This window comes from Leucoraja erinacea, chromosome 4 (genome assembly GCF_028641065.1).
Source record: "Leucoraja erinacea ecotype New England chromosome 4, Leri_hhj_1, whole genome shotgun sequence".
Taxonomy (NCBI): domain Eukaryota; kingdom Metazoa; phylum Chordata; class Chondrichthyes; order Rajiformes; family Rajidae; genus Leucoraja; species Leucoraja erinaceus.
This window is the reverse complement of record NC_073380.1, coordinates 47,803,737-47,825,957: the sequence shown is the minus strand read 5'-3', so window position 1 is coordinate 47,825,957 and position 22,221 is coordinate 47,803,737. Positions and strand designations below refer to the sequence as shown.

General features: G+C 42.0%; 1 protein-coding gene across 6 annotated transcripts in view; it reads left to right on the top strand.

Moving 5' to 3' along the window:
* trappc9 (trafficking protein particle complex subunit 9) overlaps nt 1-22,221 on the top strand; it is a 504,918-nt gene that overhangs the window by 70,571 nt on the left and 412,126 nt on the right. For all 6 annotated transcript variants that reach the window (XM_055634173.1, XM_055634169.1, XM_055634171.1 and 3 more), the window contains one exon: nt 9,975-10,107. In XM_055634173.1, coding sequence (XP_055490148.1) covers nt 9,975-10,107 — 133 coding nt within the window. The remainder of the gene's footprint in view (nt 1-9,974; nt 10,108-22,221) is intronic.

Genomic DNA, 22,221 nt, shown 5'->3' with positions numbered 1-22,221 from the left:
CCATCCAATGTGGCATAAGCATTCATGACCATGTTCAGCCAGAAGTGACAAATCCAGACTTGCTTGCACTCGAACCGCACCATCATAGAAACAAATTTTACCCAATTTGATTTGCCCTGCATCATTGAAAAACTGGCTGAGAACACAGGATGTGACCAGGAGTATCGGACTAGGCATCTCAGCTGCAGTCCTCCTCATCTACTCGTGCTTTTTGTGGATGCGCATGCTTGTGAGGTTGTTCCCAAGCTCCATCTTGATTTATTTTTTTTGAGCGGGCAGCTGTATGCACATTGAAGAACTTGTACGAATATAGTGGTGGATTTTCAGACCACTTACAGTGCCCTCCATAATGTTTGGGATAAAGACCCATATTCATTTATTTGCCTCTGTGTTCCCCAATTTAAGATTTGTAATTTAAAAAAAATCACGTGGTTAAAGTGCACATTGTCAGATTTTATTAAAGGGTATTTTTATATATTTTGGTTTCACCATGTAGAAATTACAGCTGTGTTTATACATAGTCCCCCCCCCCCATTTCAGGGCACCACAATGTGTGGGACTCATGGCTTCACAGGTGTTTGTAATTGCTCAGGTGTGTTTAAATGCTTCCTTAATGCAGATATCAGAGAGCTCTTAGTACATTGTCTTTCCTCCAGTCATTACATCACCTTTGGGGACTTTTATTGCTGTTTATCAACATGAGGATGACAGTTGTGCCAATGAAAGTCAAATAAGCCATTATGAGACTGAGAAACAAGAATAAAACTGTAAGAGACATCAGCCAAATTTTAGGCTTACCAAAATCAAGTGTTTGGAACATCATTAAAAAGAAAAGAGCACTGGTGAGCTTACTAATTGCATAGGGACTGGCAGGCTCAAGGAAGACCTCCACAGCTGATGACAGAAGAAATCTCTCTATAATAAAGAAAATCCACAAACACCTGTCTGACAGATCAGAAACACTCTTCAGGAGTCAGGTATGGTTTTGTCAATGACCACTGTCCACAGAAGACTTCATGAACAGAAATATAGAGGTTACACTGCAAGATGCAAACCACTGGTTTGCCACAAAAATAGGAAGGCTGGGTTACAGTTTGTCAAGAAATACTTAAAAGAGCAATCACAGTTCAGGGAAAAGGTCTTGTGGACAGATGAGACAAAGATTAACTTCTATCAGAGTGATGGCAAGAGCAAAGTATGGAGGGGAGAAGGTTCTGCCCAAGATCCAAAGAATTCCACCTCATCTGTGAAACACAGTGGTGGGGGTGTTATGGCCTAAGCATGTATGGCTGCTGAAGTTACTGGCTCACTTATCTTCATTGATGATGCAACTGCTAATGGTAGTAGCATAATGAATTCTGAAGTGTATAGACACATCCTATCTGCTCAAGTTCAAACAAATGCATCAAAACTCATTGGCCGGTGGTTCATTCTACAGGAATTCAATGATCCCAAACATATTGCTAAAGCAAAAAATTGACCTGATAACACTTTGTTACACTTGTTCCATGGTAAATATTTCTTAGATTAGGAGATCAAAACTGAACACAATACTCCAGGTGTATACTCAACAAGGCTTCATATTATTGTAGAGATATCTTTCATCTTGGACTCAACTTTAAGAGATTTGGGTGCAACATACCATTTGCTGTTTGCTGCACCTACTGTTTGCTTTGGTTATTGGTGTACAAAGGACACCCAAGTATGTTTGTATATCAACATTTCCAAATCTACCACTATTTAAATAATACATGGTCTTCCAATTATTCTTATCGAAGTGGAAGAGCCGACGAGGGAACCTGTGTTATATTTATCCACGTTGTTCTGCCTTTGTCATGTTTTTTTGCTCATTCAATCGGTCTATCTGTATTGCCTTGAACGGCTTTTGCATTATCTTCACAATCCCACCAGTTTCCTGTCATTAACCAACTGACAAATATTGGTTTCTTTATCCAAATTATAATATGCGCAGCTGGGGTCCAAGCACTGGTCCTTGTGATGCGCCAATCCTTACAATCTTCCACCTAATTAAAAAAATGTTTTTGTAACGTTTCCCATCTGAACCAATTTTCAATCCATGCAGTTATATACCCACCATTCCTGTGGGCTTTAATTTTGCATGCTGAATTCCTTGATAAGTATTTTATCAAAGAACTTTGAAAATAAAAATACACCATGTCCATCACTTCTCCCTTATCTCTTCTATTAATTACATCATCCAAAACATTTCTGTTTGCCAAACACAATTTCCTCAATTCATGTTGTTGCTGTCTAATCACATTGATATTTTCAAACTGTCCTGTTATCATATCTATTTATTATAGACTCCTGAACAGTTTCCCTCCTACTGATGTTTGGATAGCCAGTGTTTAGTTCCCTGTTGTATCTCTTCCTCCACTTCCCGAACATTGAATTAAATAAATATCACTCCATTGTCAATCAAGCCAGCTGCCGACAGGCACCAAACAGGAAATCCTCCTCTAATGAGTGTATCCGTATAATACTTTATACAGCTATTCGAGATTATAGTCACTTTGAGTCATGTAATCTTAGTTTCTGATTATGTTTGGAAAATGCTAAATATACTTGGGTGGAATAAACATGTTCACTTTGTTTGTTCCACCTCAGTATAACCAGAGTATATCAAAAGAACATGATATGGCTTTAATCCCTGGAACTTTCCTGGATCTTCAAGGTTTCATATAAAATCATGGTATCAGTATTCACTATTCTATTGCCCTGTCGATTGTCATAAAGTCCTAGTAACTATGACTAAACTTTGTGTAGTACGCTTAATCATTACTTTTTAAATTGTTGTAAATTAAGCACAATATAAAATCTTAAATGAAAATATTAATGGAGGCTTAAAAACCCCCACTGGACTTCACCTTTTCCACATGTCTGGATGAGAATAAATATGCATAGGAATGGGTGTTCTCATCCAGTACCAAATCTGATTGGTGTTAAATCATAGGGACAAATTCTCCAACAGCATAGAAAGGAATCTAAGTATATCAGGACTCCATTGTTAAAACTCCACATGGAGTCCAGCACTGGAGTACACTGAGGAGATTTAACTGGATGGTGTCAAAAATGTCAGCATTTACTTTTGTTACTTGAGAGCGTCTTAAATCAACTTTGGGTACTATTTGACTCATCTGCAGAGATAGGACAATGTTTAAAATGTCAGTGGGGGAACACTTTTGGGCCAGTGATCATAATTCTAGTTGTTTTAAAGTAGTTATAAAAAAGGATAAGACTGGCTCAAGCTAAGGTCCTAAAATGGGGCAAGACTGATTTTGGAGGCATTAGGCAGGAACTTTCAGAGCTCGATTAGGAGAATTTGTTAACAGGTAAGGAACAGCTGTCAAGTGGGAGGCTTTGAAAAGTAAAATATAGCAAGAGTACAGGGTTTAGTTTATTGTCACGCAAACAGATACACTGAAAAACATGTTCTACATACTATCCTGTCATGTTACACCAAACAGGAGTACAATAGATCCTCTACTACAATAGCCTGCAGAGAGTCTCCACTTTCCAGGGCCATCTGTCAACTGTAAAGTCTTTGAAAAGTATGATCTTGCAATTTCTTAGATCCTGACTTGTTAAGATTCTGGTGACATTAGATTGATGAAGTTGGGATTGGGCTGGCCCAGCACAATGCTGTTGCTTCCTTTTTCCACACTCGATCCACTTGCTCACCTGGCTGCTTATGGCCGCTCCCGCCAACACCATGATCTGAAAACACGCTGTTGTTCGTTTCCAGTCGCCTCCGCTTCTGTGCACCGATGCCACTAGGCCCTTCTTCCCGAGCCGATCATGGAACTTTAGGGATGTGTCCGAGGGCATGTGGTTTAAGTTCACGTTCATTCACAGGCACCGACAATAGCCTTCACCTTCCACAAGGGCATGGGGAGCAACTTTAGGAACTCCTAGTTGACGAGAGATGATGATGCTCTGGTCAGGAGAAATGAGGCACATGTCAGATTCAGGCAATTGGGATCCAGTTAAGCACTGGATGAGTATAAGAAGTGTAGGGGGACGCGCAAGAACTGAATCGGGAAGGCTCAAAGGACATACAACATAAAGCTGGCAGGCAAGATAAAAGAAAATCCTAAGAGATTCTACAAATAAATTAAGAGTGAAACACTGGCTCGGGAAAGAATAGGTCCCATTAAGGATCAGCATCGGCGTCATTGTGCAGAACCACAAGAAATAGAGATGTTAAATGAATACTTCTCATCTGCTTTAACAGAAGATCATGGAAGTCAAAGAATTGAGAAATAAGAGTTGTGATGTCTGAGATCATGAATTACCAAAAAGGAGGTATTGGTGATTTTAAAGTGCATTAAGGTGGATACATCCCCAAGGCCTAACAAATTGCACCCTCAGACATTGAACCAAGGCCCAGGCTGGGAGAAAAAGAATTTGAATGTGTACCCTATCAATGCTTCTCATGATTTTATATACTCTATCGGGTCTCCTCTGACACTCGAGAAAAAAGATTCCAAAGTTGTCCAACCTGTAACTAAAATCTTCTAATCCAGGCAACATTTTGATAAACCTCCTGTATCCTCTACAAAGTAGCAATGTTACAAAATTTTGAGATTTAAAAAATCAAGTCTGCAATTTATCCCATCAGATAAAGCATAACAATAAGTTTAATTTGACACCAAATTCACTTTCATATCTCAAGTATTAAAAAAGTTATGACCATTTTCATACTCGGAAATTAGCATCTTGTTCCCTATTGATTTTCAATGGACATTACAAAAAAGCTGTGATCTTGGATAGTCAAACGCCCATTTCTTAAGGAAAGATTAACATTTTTAAATAGCCTAAGTGTCCAAAGATTATTCACAAATAATTCACAATATAACATGATTTTTATATCTAATTTACATTAATTTATAGGCCAAATGGAAGGAATTTAGTGTTCAATTGCTGTAAATAAATGCCCATTTAAATCGGCTTTCTAGTGGGTTCATGTGGAACGCGCTGGTTTAGAACATTGACATAGCGCTGGATTAGTGCCCTCAAATGCCGAGAAAAATACTGCGGGATATAAAAAGCCCAAAATGAACTATTCGTTATAGATAACTTGATATTCAGGGTTATATATATGCCCCATTTAATGTAAAAATAAGGTACATACCTTTAATTGTTTGCTTTATAAAACCCTGGGGCTGCGAGAGGTTGCGAAATCAGAGAGTAATTTTAAAACTATTATAACTATATTATCGAGGCCTATAAAACTAATAATACCTTTTGCGACCGGGTCTTGCAGCGATTTTTCGTTAATGATTTACTAGGCTGAACATGTGCGATTAGTACAGCCTAGTAAAAATCGCGTTTTAAACCCGCCCCCTCCAAACAGCGCCAAAATCGCCGACATGGCTGAGGGCAGATTCCCAATGACGATTCAGGTAGGTTTTGTAACATACCTTTACAAAGCATCCACTTCCTTCACCTAATCAAATGACCAGAATTGCACACAAAACTCCAAATGTTTTATGCCAAAGGATAAACCAAAGTTTTATACTGCTGCTAAATAACTTGCAACATTTAGATTGAATGCCTGAATGATGAAAACAAGTACCTTCTTTACCATTTTGTCTACATTAGAATTTGCATGTGCAAGTGCCAATAAATTTGGGATAATTGGTTGTGCACTTGCCTCATTCATACCCCATCTACATTATGGGGAATTGCGTTCCTAGAAAATGGACCGTATTTTTTTTTTCTGCAACATTTTGTCATTTGTGCATGTCAAGAAATGCACATTGACAATTAAATTTGGCATTGAGTTTATTCATATAAATTAAGTGAAAGTGAGCTTTACTCAGCATCTCAAAGTTCTGTAGCTCAAACAGCTGCAACACTACGATCATCTCCACAGTAATGATTCCCCTTTACTTAAAATGGGGACTCGATTTGACCGAAAGGGTGTTAAGATATTCTTTATTGTTATGCCTTTTATATCTTCAGCTATCAAGAACCCTCAATTTCTTTATTAAAGTAAAAATTGATCCAAGGTTATTTTCCTATTTATGGAAGCTCTAAATTCATGTTGCTCTCTTGAAAGTAGAAGTATTCCCTGACATCATTATCAAAAGACCAATTGTTCCATACTGTCCCATAAACAGACATTTTATTTCTCTACTGCATGAGTTCCCTTATTATCTTGGTAATGTAATTCAAGTTTTCTTCTAAACTACCAAATTCTAGGGATGACATTATAGTTTTGCTTGAACAATTCACCTGAGAATATGAAAGACTACCATACACGTCATTAAAACAAAATAATATTATTTTTCATTTTATTTGTCATGAAACATATTTATATTTTTGTCACTATCCACAATGTTCAGCTCTTTAGATTGATAACTAAATCTGGGCTTTTAATATAACATGACCTGATCTTTTGTTGATCTAAAAACATATCCTCTATACGCTCTCTACGATTATGACTTTTCAAACATGAGCTGGTCTGCTTATCCCAGTCTTTATTAATTTTTTTTTAAATCCTCAAAATCCACTACTTGTCTAATTTCCTTATTAGAAAATGTTTTTACTCTGCTCCTGCTGCCAGTTGGCTAATGAACTATTGTTTCTTCCTAGAAAGGCTCAACTGTCTTGTGTCCTTTTCTGTAATTGTTATAGGTTTTTTTTTACCATGTATTCTGTTTGCTTGTATATATAATGCACATGTACTTGAATATTCAGATCACATTCAGACAATTTTATTTTCATATGCACCAATGTGCAATTAATTATTTTATATTTGCGTAAAGCTCAGTAAATAGTATACATGGTTATGATAAAAAATACCACACTAAATACAAGTGCAGAACGGGTGCACTCGACAAAGTAAAGCAGGGAAACAGGCCTTGATAACTACTGTACAGTGACTCTGACATCCACTATCATGAAGTACTTCCCAGACAGCCTTCCACTCAGTTTGCCTGCTGTCAGAGCAGGAACCATGTCCCTTGTCCTACATTTCTCACTGGAAAATCTAGATAACAAAGACAGTGTCAGATTCCTATTGATTGACCATTGCCTTCAACTACATAATCCTGACTAAACTAATCTCCAAACTCCTGGATCTATGAGTTAGCACCTTACTCTACCACTGGTTCCTTGATTTGGACTAGAACATTGGACTTTGATTTTCTGACCTGCAGACCACATTCAGTGAGGATAGGCAACAACAAATCCTCCATAATAATTCTCAACATTAGTGCCCTCCAAGGATGTGTTCTCACCCCCTTGCTCTTCTCCCAATACACTCATGACTGTGTGACCAAGTTCTGCTCTAACTCCATGCACCAGTTTGCAGATGACACCACTAGTGGGCTGGATCTAGCACAATGACAAGATAGGAATGATTTGGAGAATTTAGTAACATGGTGTCAAGGCAAACACTTCTCCCTCAATGTTAGCAAGACAAAGAAGCTAGCTATTGGAGGCAATATGGTGCAGTACATTCCCCAATCGGTATCAATGGTGTTGAAGTGGAAATGGTTGTCAACTTCAATTTCCTAGGAGTCGTCATCACCAACAATTTGTCTTGTTCAAACTTGACATATACTCACCAATGACCTACTTCCTCAGAAGACTAAGGGAATAGGACAACTCTTGACAACTTGTGTCTTTAACAACTCTTGTCAACTTCTACAGATGGACTATAAAATGCATTACAGCTTTCTAGCACCCATCTGCAGAAATTTGACAGAATCCTTGTGAACATGCTGAATCTTCCAGGATCAGAGGGTTAACTTTTTCACACAAAGGGTGGTGGAAGTGTGGAACCAGTTGCCAGAGGAGGTAATTGAGGCTGGGACTATTCCATAGTTTAAGAAACAGTTAGACAGGTATATGGATATGACAGATTTGGAGGGATATGGACCAAGCTAAAGGCAGGTGGAACTAGTGTAGCTGGGACATGTTGTCTGGTGGGTAGGGTTGCCAACTGTCCCATATTAGCTGGGACATCCCGTATATTGGGCTAAATTGGTTTGTCCCATACAAAACCGCCCTTGTCCCATATTTTACTGCTACTACTCAGGTCGAGGGGACTGTCGGGTCGGAGTGCCGCGTTCGGCCCTGTCTCACCCGTCCCGACATGGAGTGCAGCGGCAGCGCCTCGCCTGTGGCCCCGTCGGTCAGAACCCGGCCAGCTGTCCGACCTTCGGACCTTCGCTTACCGCTGACACCACCACCTCTCCTTCTCATGGCTGATCATCGGTTCATGAGTTGGATGTGGTGCCGAACTTTGCACGCGACGTTGCGCACACAGTCCGGCACCCGGGCCAAACCTCCTCATCTGGCCTGCTGGCTGGGCTTTGTGTGCAGGCCAACTCATCATTCACCCAGCCATGGCCGAGTCGGTCAACGAATTGCTGTTGGGAATTTGTCCCTTATTTTGACCTTTTGTCCATTATTTGGGAGTGAGAAAATTGGCAACCCTACCGGTATGGGCAGGTTGGGCCGAAGAGCCTGTTTCCACACTGTATCACTATATGACTAAGTACCGTGGTAACTTGACTCAGTACTAAAAGCTTAAAATAAGGATGCAAACTAAAGTAAACAGTGAAAATGGCAAATTTATTCAAGTATATTTCAATTCCTAGATGCGGGTTCCAGGTCTATAATTTTCATTTTGGTTGGAATTAGTTGTTTTTGTAGTTATCGATAAATAGTTATGGAGAAAGATAGCACATGTCCACAATTTAAAGTGGTGAAATGGGGCTAATTTTTTTAAGTGAAAATTCATAGAACGTGTGTTCCTGAGAGTAAGAGAAAGGCTGGCAGGATTAGCGAGACAAGGGATTTTGGAGGCTTTGGTCAGGAAATATAAGGTGAAGGTAGCCTATTTCAGGCCTCGGCACTGGGATCAAGCAAATCCCTTGGGGAATCCGAGTTGCAGGAGGACACTTAAGACGGAAATTAGTTGGGGTGGGACATGCGATTGTTCTGGCAGATAAGGTAGAGGAGAATCTGAAGAAATGCTACAAATATATTAGCAGCAAAAAGTAACCAGGTAGGGAAGAAGGCCTTAGATGATCAATGTGGTCATCTCTCAGTGGAGCCAGAGGAGATAGGTCAGGTTTAAATTTAATCTTTCTCATCTTTGTTTACTATTGAGGGCATGGAATAAAGACAAATTCATTTCACTTGCACTTTATGTGCAATGTGACGAATAAAACCGTATTGTATTGTATTGTATTGACTTTGAGGAATTAAGGAAAACGAATAATGATGTAATGGAAGGTATGAAGATTACAAAAGGGAATTTGGAAAATCTTTTGACAAGGTATTCCATGGTAGGCTTGTCGGCAAGTTTATATCACGGGATCCATGGTGAGTTAGCCATTTGAATACATAGTTGCCTTGATGGTAGTAGTCAGAGTGTGGCAGTAGAGAGTTATTATTTAGATTTGAAAATCTACGAGCAGTGGTGATCACGGGTATCGGTGCTGGGCCAATATAAGCTGATAGTTTCAAGCCAACTGTTGAAGAATTTGTTGATTTTAGTCAAATTTCCAAATCAAATGTAATTTAAAAAGATTTACTTTTGGACCACTAATCATACAAAAACACATCAAAGTTCATAACTTTTCAATGCAAGTAAAATTTACAATACCTGCTTACAAATATTTTAAAAATTGCATCAAACACAAAAATGAATGTGTTTTGTTATTTTTAACGAAAGACTTAAAAATAGCAAATTTTGAAATCTAAATAATTTTATTCTAAGGTTAGTAAATGTCAAGTTTCACAGGAATAAATGGAGTCTGCTGAATATTTTCCGAATTGAATTTAGAAACGATTTCCTGATAACTACTGAGACCTCTTTTTAAAGTAACATTTGATCTTGGATATCACAGAGTGGTCCTTTTGGTTTGTAACAAAGTATTTATGGTAATGTGCTCTGTAATTTTTAACTGATTAAATCAAGTGTTTTTCAGGTTATCAAACATCCGTTTTTGGTGTGTCCAGTGACTGCTTGTTAGAAAATTTGTCGGGAGTGAAAGTTAATGGCTGCACTGTGGAAGTAGTGCCTGCATTACCACGGCTACAAATTACTACCTCTTTGCCACGGTAGGATATTGATAAACTGAATCGCTGTTCATCTCCTCAATTTAATGTATTTCTCTACACTCCTTCATGTGATCAGCACCATTAAGCTGATAGGTAAGACGCAAGGCTTGAGATATGTTCATCAAGCACAGAATATTACTTTTTAAGTGTGGTTTGCTCTGATATGAGCTTGCAAGTACTGCTTCAATTCTGAGCTACACGGCAAAATTATTCCAATACGATGCACAAATATAAGTTGTATTATTTTAAATACCATAAGTGTATTGCAGGAATAATGAATGTTATTTTGCACTCACGCATGCAATGAAGAGCACTCGGTACTCTAGTGATTGAAGGAGAAGACAAAAATGATTTATTCTTTCTTGGGTGGAAATGGAGATCTGCATCATTCACCTTTTCAATATACCTGTAGGCGTATTTGATTATTTTTCCCATGATGTAAACATTATTTTGATGAATATATCTGAATAGATCTGGAGTTTTAATAGCTGTTTTAATTTCAGTTCACAAAATCGGAAAGAGGAGTTGGATTTGCTAACAATCATTGTAAATCAATTGTCAGCATCACACTTCGTCTTCCATCATGGAAGCAGTGGCAGGAATGTGACATCTCCAAGTTTGCGGATGACACTAAGCTGGGGGGCAGTGTTATCTGTGAGGAGGATGCTAGAAGACTGCAAGGTGACTTGGATAGGCTGGGTGAGTGGGCAAATGCATGGCAGATGCAGTATAATGTGGATAAATGTAATGTTATCCACTTTGGTGGCAAAAACAGGAAAGTAGACTATTATCTAAATGGTGGCCGATTAGGAAAAGGGGAGATGCAACAAGATCTGGGTGTCATGGTACACCAGTCATTGAAAGTAGGCATGCAGGTGCAGCAGGCAGTGAAGAAAGCGAATGGTATGTTAGCATTCATAGCAAAACGATTTGAGTATAGGAGCAGGGAGGTTCTACTGCAGTTGTACAGGGTATTGGTGAGACCACACCTGGAGTATTGTGTACAGTTTTGGTCTCCAAATCTGAGGAAAGATATTCTTGCCATAGAGGGAGTACAGAGAAGGTTCACTAGACTGATTCCTGGGATGGCAGGACTTTCATATGAAGAAAGACTGGATAGACACAGCTTGTACTCGCTAGAATTTAGAGGATTGAGGGGGGATCTGATAGAAACTTACAAAATTCTTAAGGGGTTGGCAGGCTAGATGCAGGAAAATTGTTCCTGATGTTGGGGAAGTCCAGGACAAGGGGTCACAGTTTAAGGATAAAGGGGAAATCCTTTAGGACCGAGATGAGAAAATCATTTTTCATGCAGAGAGTGGTGAATCTGTGGAATTCTCTGCCACAGAAGGTAGTTGAGGCCAGTTCATTGGCTATATTTAAGAGGGAGTTAGATGTGGCCCTTGTGGCTAAAGGGATCAGGGGGTATGGAGAGAAGACAGGGATGGGATACTGAGTTGGATGATCAGCCATGATCATATCGAATGGCGGGTGCAGGCTCGAAGGGCCGAATAGCCTACTCCTGCACCTATTTTCTATGTTTCTATGTTTGCACTATGTCCGGCTACGCAGTCATGAGTACAGTCAATAAAGCGGGGGGCTGAGCACGCAGCCTTGAGGTGCTCCCATGCTGATTGTTATCGAGGATGACACATTTCCATCCATATGGACAGACCATGGTCTGTGAATGAGGAAGTCGAGGACCCAATTGCAGGGGGATGCGCAGAGAATCAGATCTGAGAGCTTGGTAACCAGCTTGGAGGGGATGATGGTATTAAATGCCGAGCTGTAGTCAATGAATAACATCTTGACATATGAGTTTTTGTTGTCCAAGTGGTCCAGAGCGGAGTGGAAAACCAGTGAGATCGCATCCACCGTTGATCTGTTGTGGCGTTAAGTGAACTGCAGTGGGTCGAGGTTCTTGTCGAGGTAGGAGTTGATATGCGCCATAATCAACCTCTCAAAGTACTTCATCACCACAGATGTTAGTGCCGCTGGTTGACAGTCATTGAGGCACGTCACCTTACTCTTCTTGGGCATGTCGGGACAGGATGGCGGGACAGGATCAAGGGCTTGGTTTAGTCCAGGGATTGGCAACATCGCCTGCATGTCCCAGGACTGCCTGAAGTTCCCAGATCCCTCCAGTCCCCGGGACTGGCTACAGTTCCCAGATCAACTCCAGGACTGTTTGGAGATTGTAGACTGGGATTCGGCAACGGACCTGAATGAATACGCCACAGTCGTTACAGACTTCATAAAGAAATGTTTGGAGGACTGCATCCCAAAAACCTTCCGACTATTTCCTAACCAGAAGCCTTGGATGAACCATGAGATCCACACTCTTCTGAAGTCCAGATCCCAGGCATTCAGGTCTGGATATACAGAGGTCTACAAGAAGTCCATATACGACCTTGGTAAGGCCATCAAAAAGGACTTCTGCTCCAAGCTGGAGGATGAGACGGATGTTCGGCAACTGTGGCAGGGCTTGAATGCCATCACCTTCTACAAGGAGAAATCAGGAGGCAGCTCAATTATCAACGAAGCATCACTCCCTGACGACCCTGAAGGGGTCACAGTTTAAGGATAAGGGGGAAATCTTTTAGGACCGAGATGAGGAAAACATTTTTCACACAGAGAGTGGTGAATCTCTGGAATTCTCTCCTGCAGAAGGTAGTTGAGGCCAGTTCATTGACTATATTTAAGAGGGAGTTAGATGTGGCCCTTGTGGCTAAAGGAATCAGGGGGTATGGAGAGAAGGCAGGTACAGGATACTGAGTTGGATGATCAGCCATGATCATATTGAATGGCGGTGCAGGCTCGAAGGGCCGAATGGCCTACTCCTGCACCTATTTTCTATGTTTCTATGAGCTCAATGTGTTTTACGCACGCTTTGACAGGGAGAACACTGATGTGCCTTCCCAAGCCCCCTTTCGCCGTGATGGTATTTCAGTCACAGTCACAGAGGCCGACGTCAGAAGATCCTTCAGGGGGGTGAACCCTCGGAAAGTGCCTGGACCCGATGATATACCTGGTCGTGTTCTTAAAAACCTGTGCAGACCAACTGGCTGGAGTTTTTACGGACATTTTCAACCTCTCACTTCTGAGGTCTGAGGTTCCCACCTGCTTTAAAAGGGCATCAATAATACCGGTGCCCAAGAAGAGTAAGGTGACGTGCCTCAATGACTATCGACCTGTGGCACTAACGTTTGTGGTGATGAAGTGCTTTGAGAAGCTGATTATGGCGCATATAAACTCCTACCTCGACAAGAACCTCGACCCACTGCAGTTCGCTTAACGCCACAACAGATCAATGGTGGATGAGATCTCACCGGTTCTCCACTCCGCTCTGGACCACTTGGACAACAAAAACTCATATGTCAAGATGTTATTCATTGACTACAGCTCGGCATTTAATACCATCATCCCCTCCAAGCTGGTTACCAAGCTCTCAGATCTGATTCTCTGCGCATCCCTCTGCAATTGGATCCTCGATTTCCTCATTCACAGACCATGGGCCGTCCATATTGATGGAAATGTGTCATCCTCGATAACAATCAGCATGGGAGCACCTCAAGGCTGCGTGCTCAGCCCCCTGCTTTATTGACTGTACTCATGACTGCGTAGCTGGACATAGTGCAAACATAGATACATAGAAAATAGGTGCAGGAGTAGGCCATTCGGCCCTTCGAGCCTGCACCGCCATTCGATATGATCATGGCTGATCATCCAACTCAGTATCCCATCCCTGCCTTCTCGCCATACCCCCTGATCCCTTTAGCCACAAGGGCCACATCAACTCCCTCTTAAATATAGCCAATGAACTGGCCTCAACTACCTTCTATGGCAGAGAATTCCACAGATTCACCACTGTGTAAAAAATGATTTTCTCATCTCGGTCCTAAAAGACTTCCCTCATATCCTTAAACTGTGACCCCTAGTTCTGGACTTCCCCAACATCGGGAATAATCTTCCTGCATCTAGCCTGTCCAGCCCCTTAAGAATTTTGTAAGTTTCTATCAGATCCCCCCTCAATCTTCTGAATTCTAGCGTGTACAAGCCGAGTCTATCCAGTCTTTCTTCATATGAAAATCCTGCCATCCCAGGAATCAGTCTGGTGAACCTTCTCTGTACTCCCTCTATGGCAAGAATGTCCTTCCTCAGATTGGGAGACCAAAACTGTACGCAATACTCCAGGTGTGGTCTCACAAAGACCCTGTACAACTGCAGTAGAACCTCCCTGCTCTTATACTCAAATCCTTTTGCTATGAATGCTAACATACCATTTGCTTTCTTCACTGCGTGCTGCACCTGTATTCCTACTTTCAATGACTGGTGTACCATGACACCCAGGTCTCGTTGCATCTCCCCTTTTCCTAATCGGCCACCATTCAGATAAACCCCATCATCAAGTTCGCCGACGACACCACTGTTGTGGGACGAATCACTGATGGTGACGAGTCAGAGTATAGAAGTGAGATCAGCCGATTGACTAAATGGTGCCAGCACAATAACCTGGCTCTCAACACCAGCAAAACCAAGGAACTGATTGTGGACTTTGGAAGGGCTGGGTTAGGGACCCACAATCCCGTTTATATCAAGGGGATGGTGGAAACGGTCAAGAACTTCAAATTCATGGGCATGCATATTTCCGAAGATCTTTCCTGGTCCCATCACACAGATGCGATAATAATAATAATAATAATACATTTTATTTATGGGTGCCTTTCAAGAGTCTCAAGGACACCTTACAAAAATTTAGCAGGTAGAGGAAAAACATGTCAGGGGAATGAAATAAATAGTAGAGACATGACTAGTACACAAAGTAAAGATAGAATTCAATTCAAAACACAATATAAGGCAATTAATGCACAGATGAAAAGGGAGGGGGACGTGGGGCTAAGGATAGGCAGATGTGAAGAGATGGGTCTTGAGGCGGGACTGGAAGATGGTGAGGAACGCAGAATTGCGGATCAGTTGAGGGAGGGAGTTCCAGAGCCTGGGAGCTGCCCTGGAGAAGGCTCTGTCCCCGAAACTGCGGAGGTTGGACTTGTGGATGGAGAGGAGACCGGCTGATGTGGATCTGAGGGACCGTGAGGGTTGGTAGGGGGACAGGAGGCCAGTGAGATATGGGGGGGCCAGATGGTAGAGGGCTTCGTAGGTGAGGATCAGGATTTTGTAGGTGATCTGGTGGGAGATGGGAAGCCAGTGAAGTTGTTTGAGGACTGGAGTGATGTGATTGCAGGATTTGGTGTGGGTGATGAGTCGGGCGGCTGCGTTCTGGACCAGTTGGAGTCGGTTGATGTAGGTGGAGCTGATGCCAAGGAGAAGTGAGTTGCAATACTCTAATCGGGAGGAGATGAAGGCATGGATGAGTCTTTCAGCAGCAGGAGGTGTGAGAGAGGGTCTGAGTTTGGCGATGTTGCGGAGATGAAAGAAGGAGGTTTTAATGACATTGCGGATGTGAGGCTCAAGGGAGAGGGTGGAATCAAAGATCACGCCAAGGTTGCGGGCCTGGGGAGATGGGGAGACAGTGGTGTCGTTGATGGTGAGAGTGGGGTTATTGATTTTGCTGAGTGTGGCTTTGGAGCCTATGAGGAGGAATTCTGTCTTATCGCTGTTGAGTTTGAGGAAGTTATGTATCATCCAGGTTTTTATAGCTGACAAACAGGAGTTGATATGGGATGAGAAGGGTGGGGGGGGGTTGTGGGGGGATTTGGTGCCGAGGTTGATCTGGGTGTCATCGGCGTAACAGTGGAAGTCCAGGTTGAAGTGGCGGAGTATCTGACCAAGGGGTAGGATGTAGATGATGAAGAGGAGGGGGCCGAGTACGGAGCCTTGGGGAACGCCTTGAGTGACTGTGGCTGTAGCAGAGGTGTGGTTGTGGAGAGAGATGAAGTGGGATCTGTTGGAAAGGTAGGAACGGAGCCAGCTGAGTGCAGAGCCTTCAATGCCGAGGTCTTTGAGTCTGATGAGCAGGATGTTATGGTTCACTGTATCGAAGGCTGCGCTCAGGTCGAGGAGGATGAGGATGTTGAGGGAACCAGTGTCAGCAGAGGTGAGGAGGTCGTTGAGGACTTTGAGGAGAGCAGTTTCTGTGCTATGGAGGGGGCGAAAGCCAGATTGGAGGGGTTTCAAGTAGGTTATACGCAAGGAGGTGGGAATGAAGTTGCGACGCAACGATACGCTCCAGGGTTTTTGAAAGAAAGGGGAGGTTTGAGATTGGGCGGTAGTTAATGAGAGAGGAGGGATCAAGACCAGGTTTCTTTAAGATTGGTGTGACAGCAGCAGTTTTGAAAGCGGAGGGGACAATTCCTTGGGACAATGAGGAGTTGAAGAGATTAATGAGGTAGGGGCAGAGAACGGGGAGGCAGGACTTCAGCAGGTGAGATTATAAATAAAGCACATCAGTGCCTCTACTTCCTGAGAGGATTACGGAGAGGTCGGTTTGTCAAAGAGGACTCTCTCAAACTTTACATGTGCACAGTAGAGAGCATGCTGACAGGTTGCATCATGGCTGGGTTTGGCAACTTGATCATTCAGGAGCTGAAAAGAATGCAGAAAGTTGTGACCACTGCCCATTCCATTATCGGCTCTGACCTCCCACCATCGAAGGGATCTATCGCAGTCACTGCCTCAAAAAGGCTGCCAACATCAACCAAGGACCCACACCATCCTGGCCACGCACTCATCTCTCCGCTGCCATCAAGTAGAAGGTACAGGAGCCTGAAATATGTTGCATCCAGGTTCAGGAACAGCCTCTTCCCCACAGCCATCAGGCTATTAAACTTGCCATCAAACAAACTCTGAACTATAACAGCCTATTGCACTTTATCTGTTTATTTATGTGTATATATTTGGTCTATGCTATATAGACACACTGAACTGTTCTGTATTTATTCTTACTATATTCTGTTGTGCTGCAGTAAGCAAGAATTTCATTGTCCTATCTGGGACACATGACACTAAACTCCCTTGACTTGACTTGATCAGCTGTCAGCAATGAGAGATAGACTTGGCTATCCCTCAGTACAGTAAGTAAGTAAGTTTATTAGCCAAGTATTCACATACAAGGAATTTGCCTTGGTGCTCCACCCATAAGTAACAACATGAGATACATATGAATGACTCAGAAAACACTAAACAGTAATAATAATAATTAGACATTAATGATAAAACACCATTGATCAAGCATGTGAACCAACAAAATACCAGATCAAAGGGAGGCTACAGATTTTTGGCTGTTGAGTAGAGCAACTACTCGTAGATAGAAACTGTTTTTATGTTTGGCTGTGGCGGCTGTGACAATCCACAGTCGCCTTCCAGAGGGAAGTGATTCAAAGAGTTTGTGGTCAGTGTGAGAGGGGTCAGAGGTGATCTTGCCCGCTGCATCATCCACAGATCTATTGGCCCGATATGCAAACTGCAGAGGGTCCAGCAGGGAGTTTGTGATCTTTTTCAGCTTGGCCAGCACAAACTACAGAGGTCATTGCGACAGGCCTGTAGTCATTAAGACAAGTTATCCTTGCCTTTTTGGGTACAGGGACAATAGTGGAGACTTTGAAGCAGGCAGGGACAGTGAATGTTTGCAGGGACTGATTAAAAATGTCTGTATAGACCGGTGCCACCTGTTTGGCACAGAGCTTAAGAGTAGATGGAGAAACATTGTCAGGTCCTGGAGATTTCCGGCTCTTTTGTCTGAAAAACCTCTCCACCTCTATTTTTATTGTTGGTATTGGATAAGTTATGTTGTGCAGCACAGAGGGTGGGGCTAATTGGGTGTGAAGTGGTGGGTGTAGAAAGGCCCAGTCTTGCCTTAAGTAGATGTGAAGTGGTTAATGGGAAGGAGAGGGTGTGGGGTCCATTCTTTGTAGACTGGGGTCTGGCTGTGTTGGTTGGGGAGGGGGTACCAGGGATACGTTTCTGATTTTCAAACCTGCAGTAAAACTCATTCAGGTTGTTGGTCAGCTGACGATTATCCAAAGAGCGGGGGGCTTTCTTCTTGTAGCTGGTAATTTCTTGCAAGCCCTTCCAAACTGAAGAAGAGTCATTAGCTGAGAACTTGCTCCTCAACTTCTCAGAGTACCTTTCCTTGCCAGCTCTGATTCCTCTTCTCAGTTTGTACTTGGCCTGCCTGTAGAGGTCTGCATCCCCGCTCCTGTTGGCCTCCTCTTTCGACCGTCGGAGCCGTCTGAGTTCTGCAGTGAACCAGGGCTTGTTGTTGTTGAACCATATCCGGGTCTTAGTTGGAATGCTGACATCTTTGCAAAAGCTGACATCTGATGATACAGTGACAGCAACATCGTTCTTGATGTTGCTGTACTGAGGGATAGCCAAATCTATCTTTCTTGGTTAACAACCTAACCTTTGGCCTCCAAGACGCAGGTAAATTTTTGTGCCTTATTTTTGGGTAAAAAATAGCGTCTTCATTGTCGGGAAATACGGTAAGCTTATTTTTCTAAAAGCTTTTTCAAAATTAAAGTACAATGTTTAGGGAATTCTCCAGAAGAATCTTCCTGCTGGTTGGGAAGTGAAAGTAGCTTTTGTTAAAATATCACTGTGACATAATTGACATTATTTTTCCAAAGTGTTTTGCCTCAAGCCATTCATTATAATTTGGTTCAAGAGATTGTCAGGAAAATTAGTGTTCATGCTTGGTAATTATTTGTGATCTTGACAGAGTGGAGGATGTTTTGTCGCCCATCTTTATTGATTGCGGTGTATGGATTTGAAGTGGAGGATCTTGTTATAGAGGGGGATGATGAATCTTAAGTCACGGGGTTTCAAGATGAATTTGGTTTAGAATAAATAAGATCTCTTAATGCAAATTGACAAGTGGCACTCTATAAACTAAGCTAGAGCTCAGATTATATAAATATATAATGTCAGTATGTAAATTTGTACATTATATAAAAGTAATGAAAAATTTGTATTTGGAAGCACCAAATCTAAAAGAAAAAATGACATTAATTGAGTTGGCAATATGATGATTAATATATGAGGAGAACTTGCATTATAGAATTAGTATCCGGAGAAGTAGACTTTTTGATATATTTTAAATCTGGCTGCTATTTAAAATTCCCAGCAACACTGCAGTTTTCTTCCCCTTTTTATGACATTTTAACATTCATCTCTATCTAAGAAAATATACGCAGAATATGATCTTAATACTCCAGGACAATCTCCTGAGGAAAAATGAATTTAATTTGTTGTTCACAGTCAATTAAAAGTTTGCATGGATTGGCTGTAAGAAAAAAATAGGTTAGTGGAGTGACCTTTACTTCAGCAGGATCACAAATCAAGATTAGTGTATTTAAAAAATGAGGAAAGATGAGATAAAGAAAAGCCTGTAAAAACAGCAAGCATGACATCTGTTGTAGGTAAGTTACTGAAGGGCATTCTAAACTAAGATATGTATGTATTTAGAATGACTGAAGCAATCAAAAGGATTAATAAGGGAAATGCAGCAGATTTAAACTATATGGACTCCAGCAAGGCCTTTGTTAAGGTTCTGCCTGGTAGGTTACTCTGGAAAATTAGATCGCAGGTGTCAGAGGTTATGGGGAGGCAAGTAAATGGGGTTAGGAGAGAAAGATAGATCAGCCATGATTGAATGGTGGAGTAGATTTGATGGGCCGAATGGCCTAATTCTGCTCCTATCATTTATGAATTTATGATCCATGGAAAGCCAGTTAACTAGATATAGTTGGACTTAATTCCTTGGAGCACAGGAGGGTAAAGGGCCATCTTATAGAAGTGTATAAAATCATGAGAGGAAGAGGTAAGGTGAGGGAGGAAAGATTTCATAAGAATGTGAGGGGTAACTTTTTTCACATAAAGTGCTGCGTATGTGGAATGAGTTGCTGGAGGATGTAGTTGAGGCAGTTACTATCATAACATTTAATAGACATTTGGACAGGTACATTGATAGGTTAGGTTTAATGTTATGGGCCAAGCGTGAGCAGGTGGGCCAAGTGCTGATCAGCATGGGCAAGTTGGGCCTAAAGGCTTATTTCAATTACCCAATCTAAAACATCTTAGTCAGTGTTAATGTAAGCCACAAATTTATTCAGGGTCTGCACATTGACACCAGAAAAGATTAAAAAAAAAAAGAAGCGATTAAGGACTCTCGCTTTGTAGATGCAGATTAATTATTCTTGGATGTTTGGATGTTTGGATGCTTGGATGATTTATGGATCACAGTCACTTGTTGAAATTCTACGGATCTGCAAGTTCAAATAAGTATTGTGTGATTTTTTGGACAATAGTGCCAAATGTCTTTTTCCCTTCCGAAGGTTAAGTCGGTGGGGGCGCTGCGAGATGGCTGCCCTGTCAGCAGCGTGTTCATTATTTCTATTTTATTTTTATTTTTGGTGTGTCTAGTGTCAGTTTGGGTGTCTCTCGGTATGTCTTATGTGGGGGGTCGGGGGGAGGAGAAAGGGGGAAACTGCCATGTTGCCTCCCTCGTGGCCTAACACCATGGTTTGTAGCGGCCTTTCCCAGAGTCGGGCCCGGAGCATCGGCAGCAGGTGCAGCGTGGACTTTCCATCGCGGAGTGGGGAACCCTTGCTCCGAATGCTGGCCTGATGTCGTTGACAACATGGGACTGTGGTCTGCAGAGCTTCTAACCGCGGGCATGGCGTGGACTTACCATCCTGGACTTCGCCAGGGATCCCCAGAGAAGAGCTCCGACCGCCGGCCTGCGGCCTATAACATCCTGAAGCCATGGTCTGTGGGGGCGGGGCCGTGGGATCCCTCGTGGGCGGGGAGTGGACTGACCATCAGGAGCCTGGGATCCCTCGCCGGGGATCGCCGAAGAAGAGCTCCGACTGCTGGCCTGCGGCCTATAACATCCTGAAGCCGCAGACTCCAGTAGGAATTTGCCGATTCGGAACCTCCGACGGCAGAGTTTAGATCATCCCGACGAGAGGGCCTGTACATTGAGGGCCGTCTGTAGAGGCGACCACGGGGGGTCTATGGCCCCGACCACGGGTGGACACAGGAGAAAGACTGGGTGAAATTTGTTGCCTTCCACCACAGTGAAGAATGCTGTGGTGGATGTTTGTGTTAAATTTTATTGTGAATTGTGTGCATGTAATTTGTAATGTAATGTGTGCATTTCACTGCATGTAATGTGCATGTGACGAATAAAATTGACTTTGACTTTGACTTTGAAGTCTCTGGTCTAAATGGTGTCCTGTTCTCATGCATTTGCACAAGTCTCAACTTTCTATGTATGATACATTTTACATTTCAAACAATTACCAAGCATGAATGTGGTTTGCAAGAACACATTTGTGTAACCTTTCCATGTAAAAAGGCCCATATTAATGGAAATAGAATTTCAGCATTTCTGGTGGTGTCTGTGGGGAGAGAAACAAGCTATGGGTCGTGATCTTTGATCAGAACATAGAAAAACTACATTAATGAAAATACATTAATAATCGTCGGATTCTTGTCTTTGAGTTCAACTGGAGGATTAATACATCATTGTGTAGAATTGGTGGATTAGCACTCAAATGTATTGCTCAGTTTGCTTGCTGTCAGCTGTTAAGAAATGTATGTAATCAGCAATAATTTAGAACAGTACGTGTTTTGAAAGTTTTTATTTTGTGCTGATCATACCATCTCATGAATTGCAAACTTTCTGTTGATCCTATGAATCTCAAGTGAGCTGCTATTCTCCTGGTTTCACAGATTTTCATTCAGCTAGAGCTGTTTGTTGCAGCAAATTGTCTGCTTGGATGGATTTTGACATTTTGATTTAAAAAGCATGAGCACCATGTGATTTTTTTTTTTACCATTGCAACTAATAAATTAAAGTCTGAAGAAGGGTCTTGACCCGAAACATCACCTATTTCTTCGTTCCATAGATGCTGCCTCACCGGCTGAGTTTCTTCAGCATTTTTGTCTACCTTCGATTTTTCCAGCATCTGCAGTTCTTTCTTAAATAATTGTTAGACAATTACTTCTAAGGGTTTTACAGAAATCATCTTAGAAAAGTAAAAGCATTGAATTCCTTTTCAAATTATTTTGCATCATTGTGCCAAATCCTGGTGAGCAATTTGCTTTATAAAATTTGGCAGCAAACTGAAAATGGATCTTAAATTTAGACTT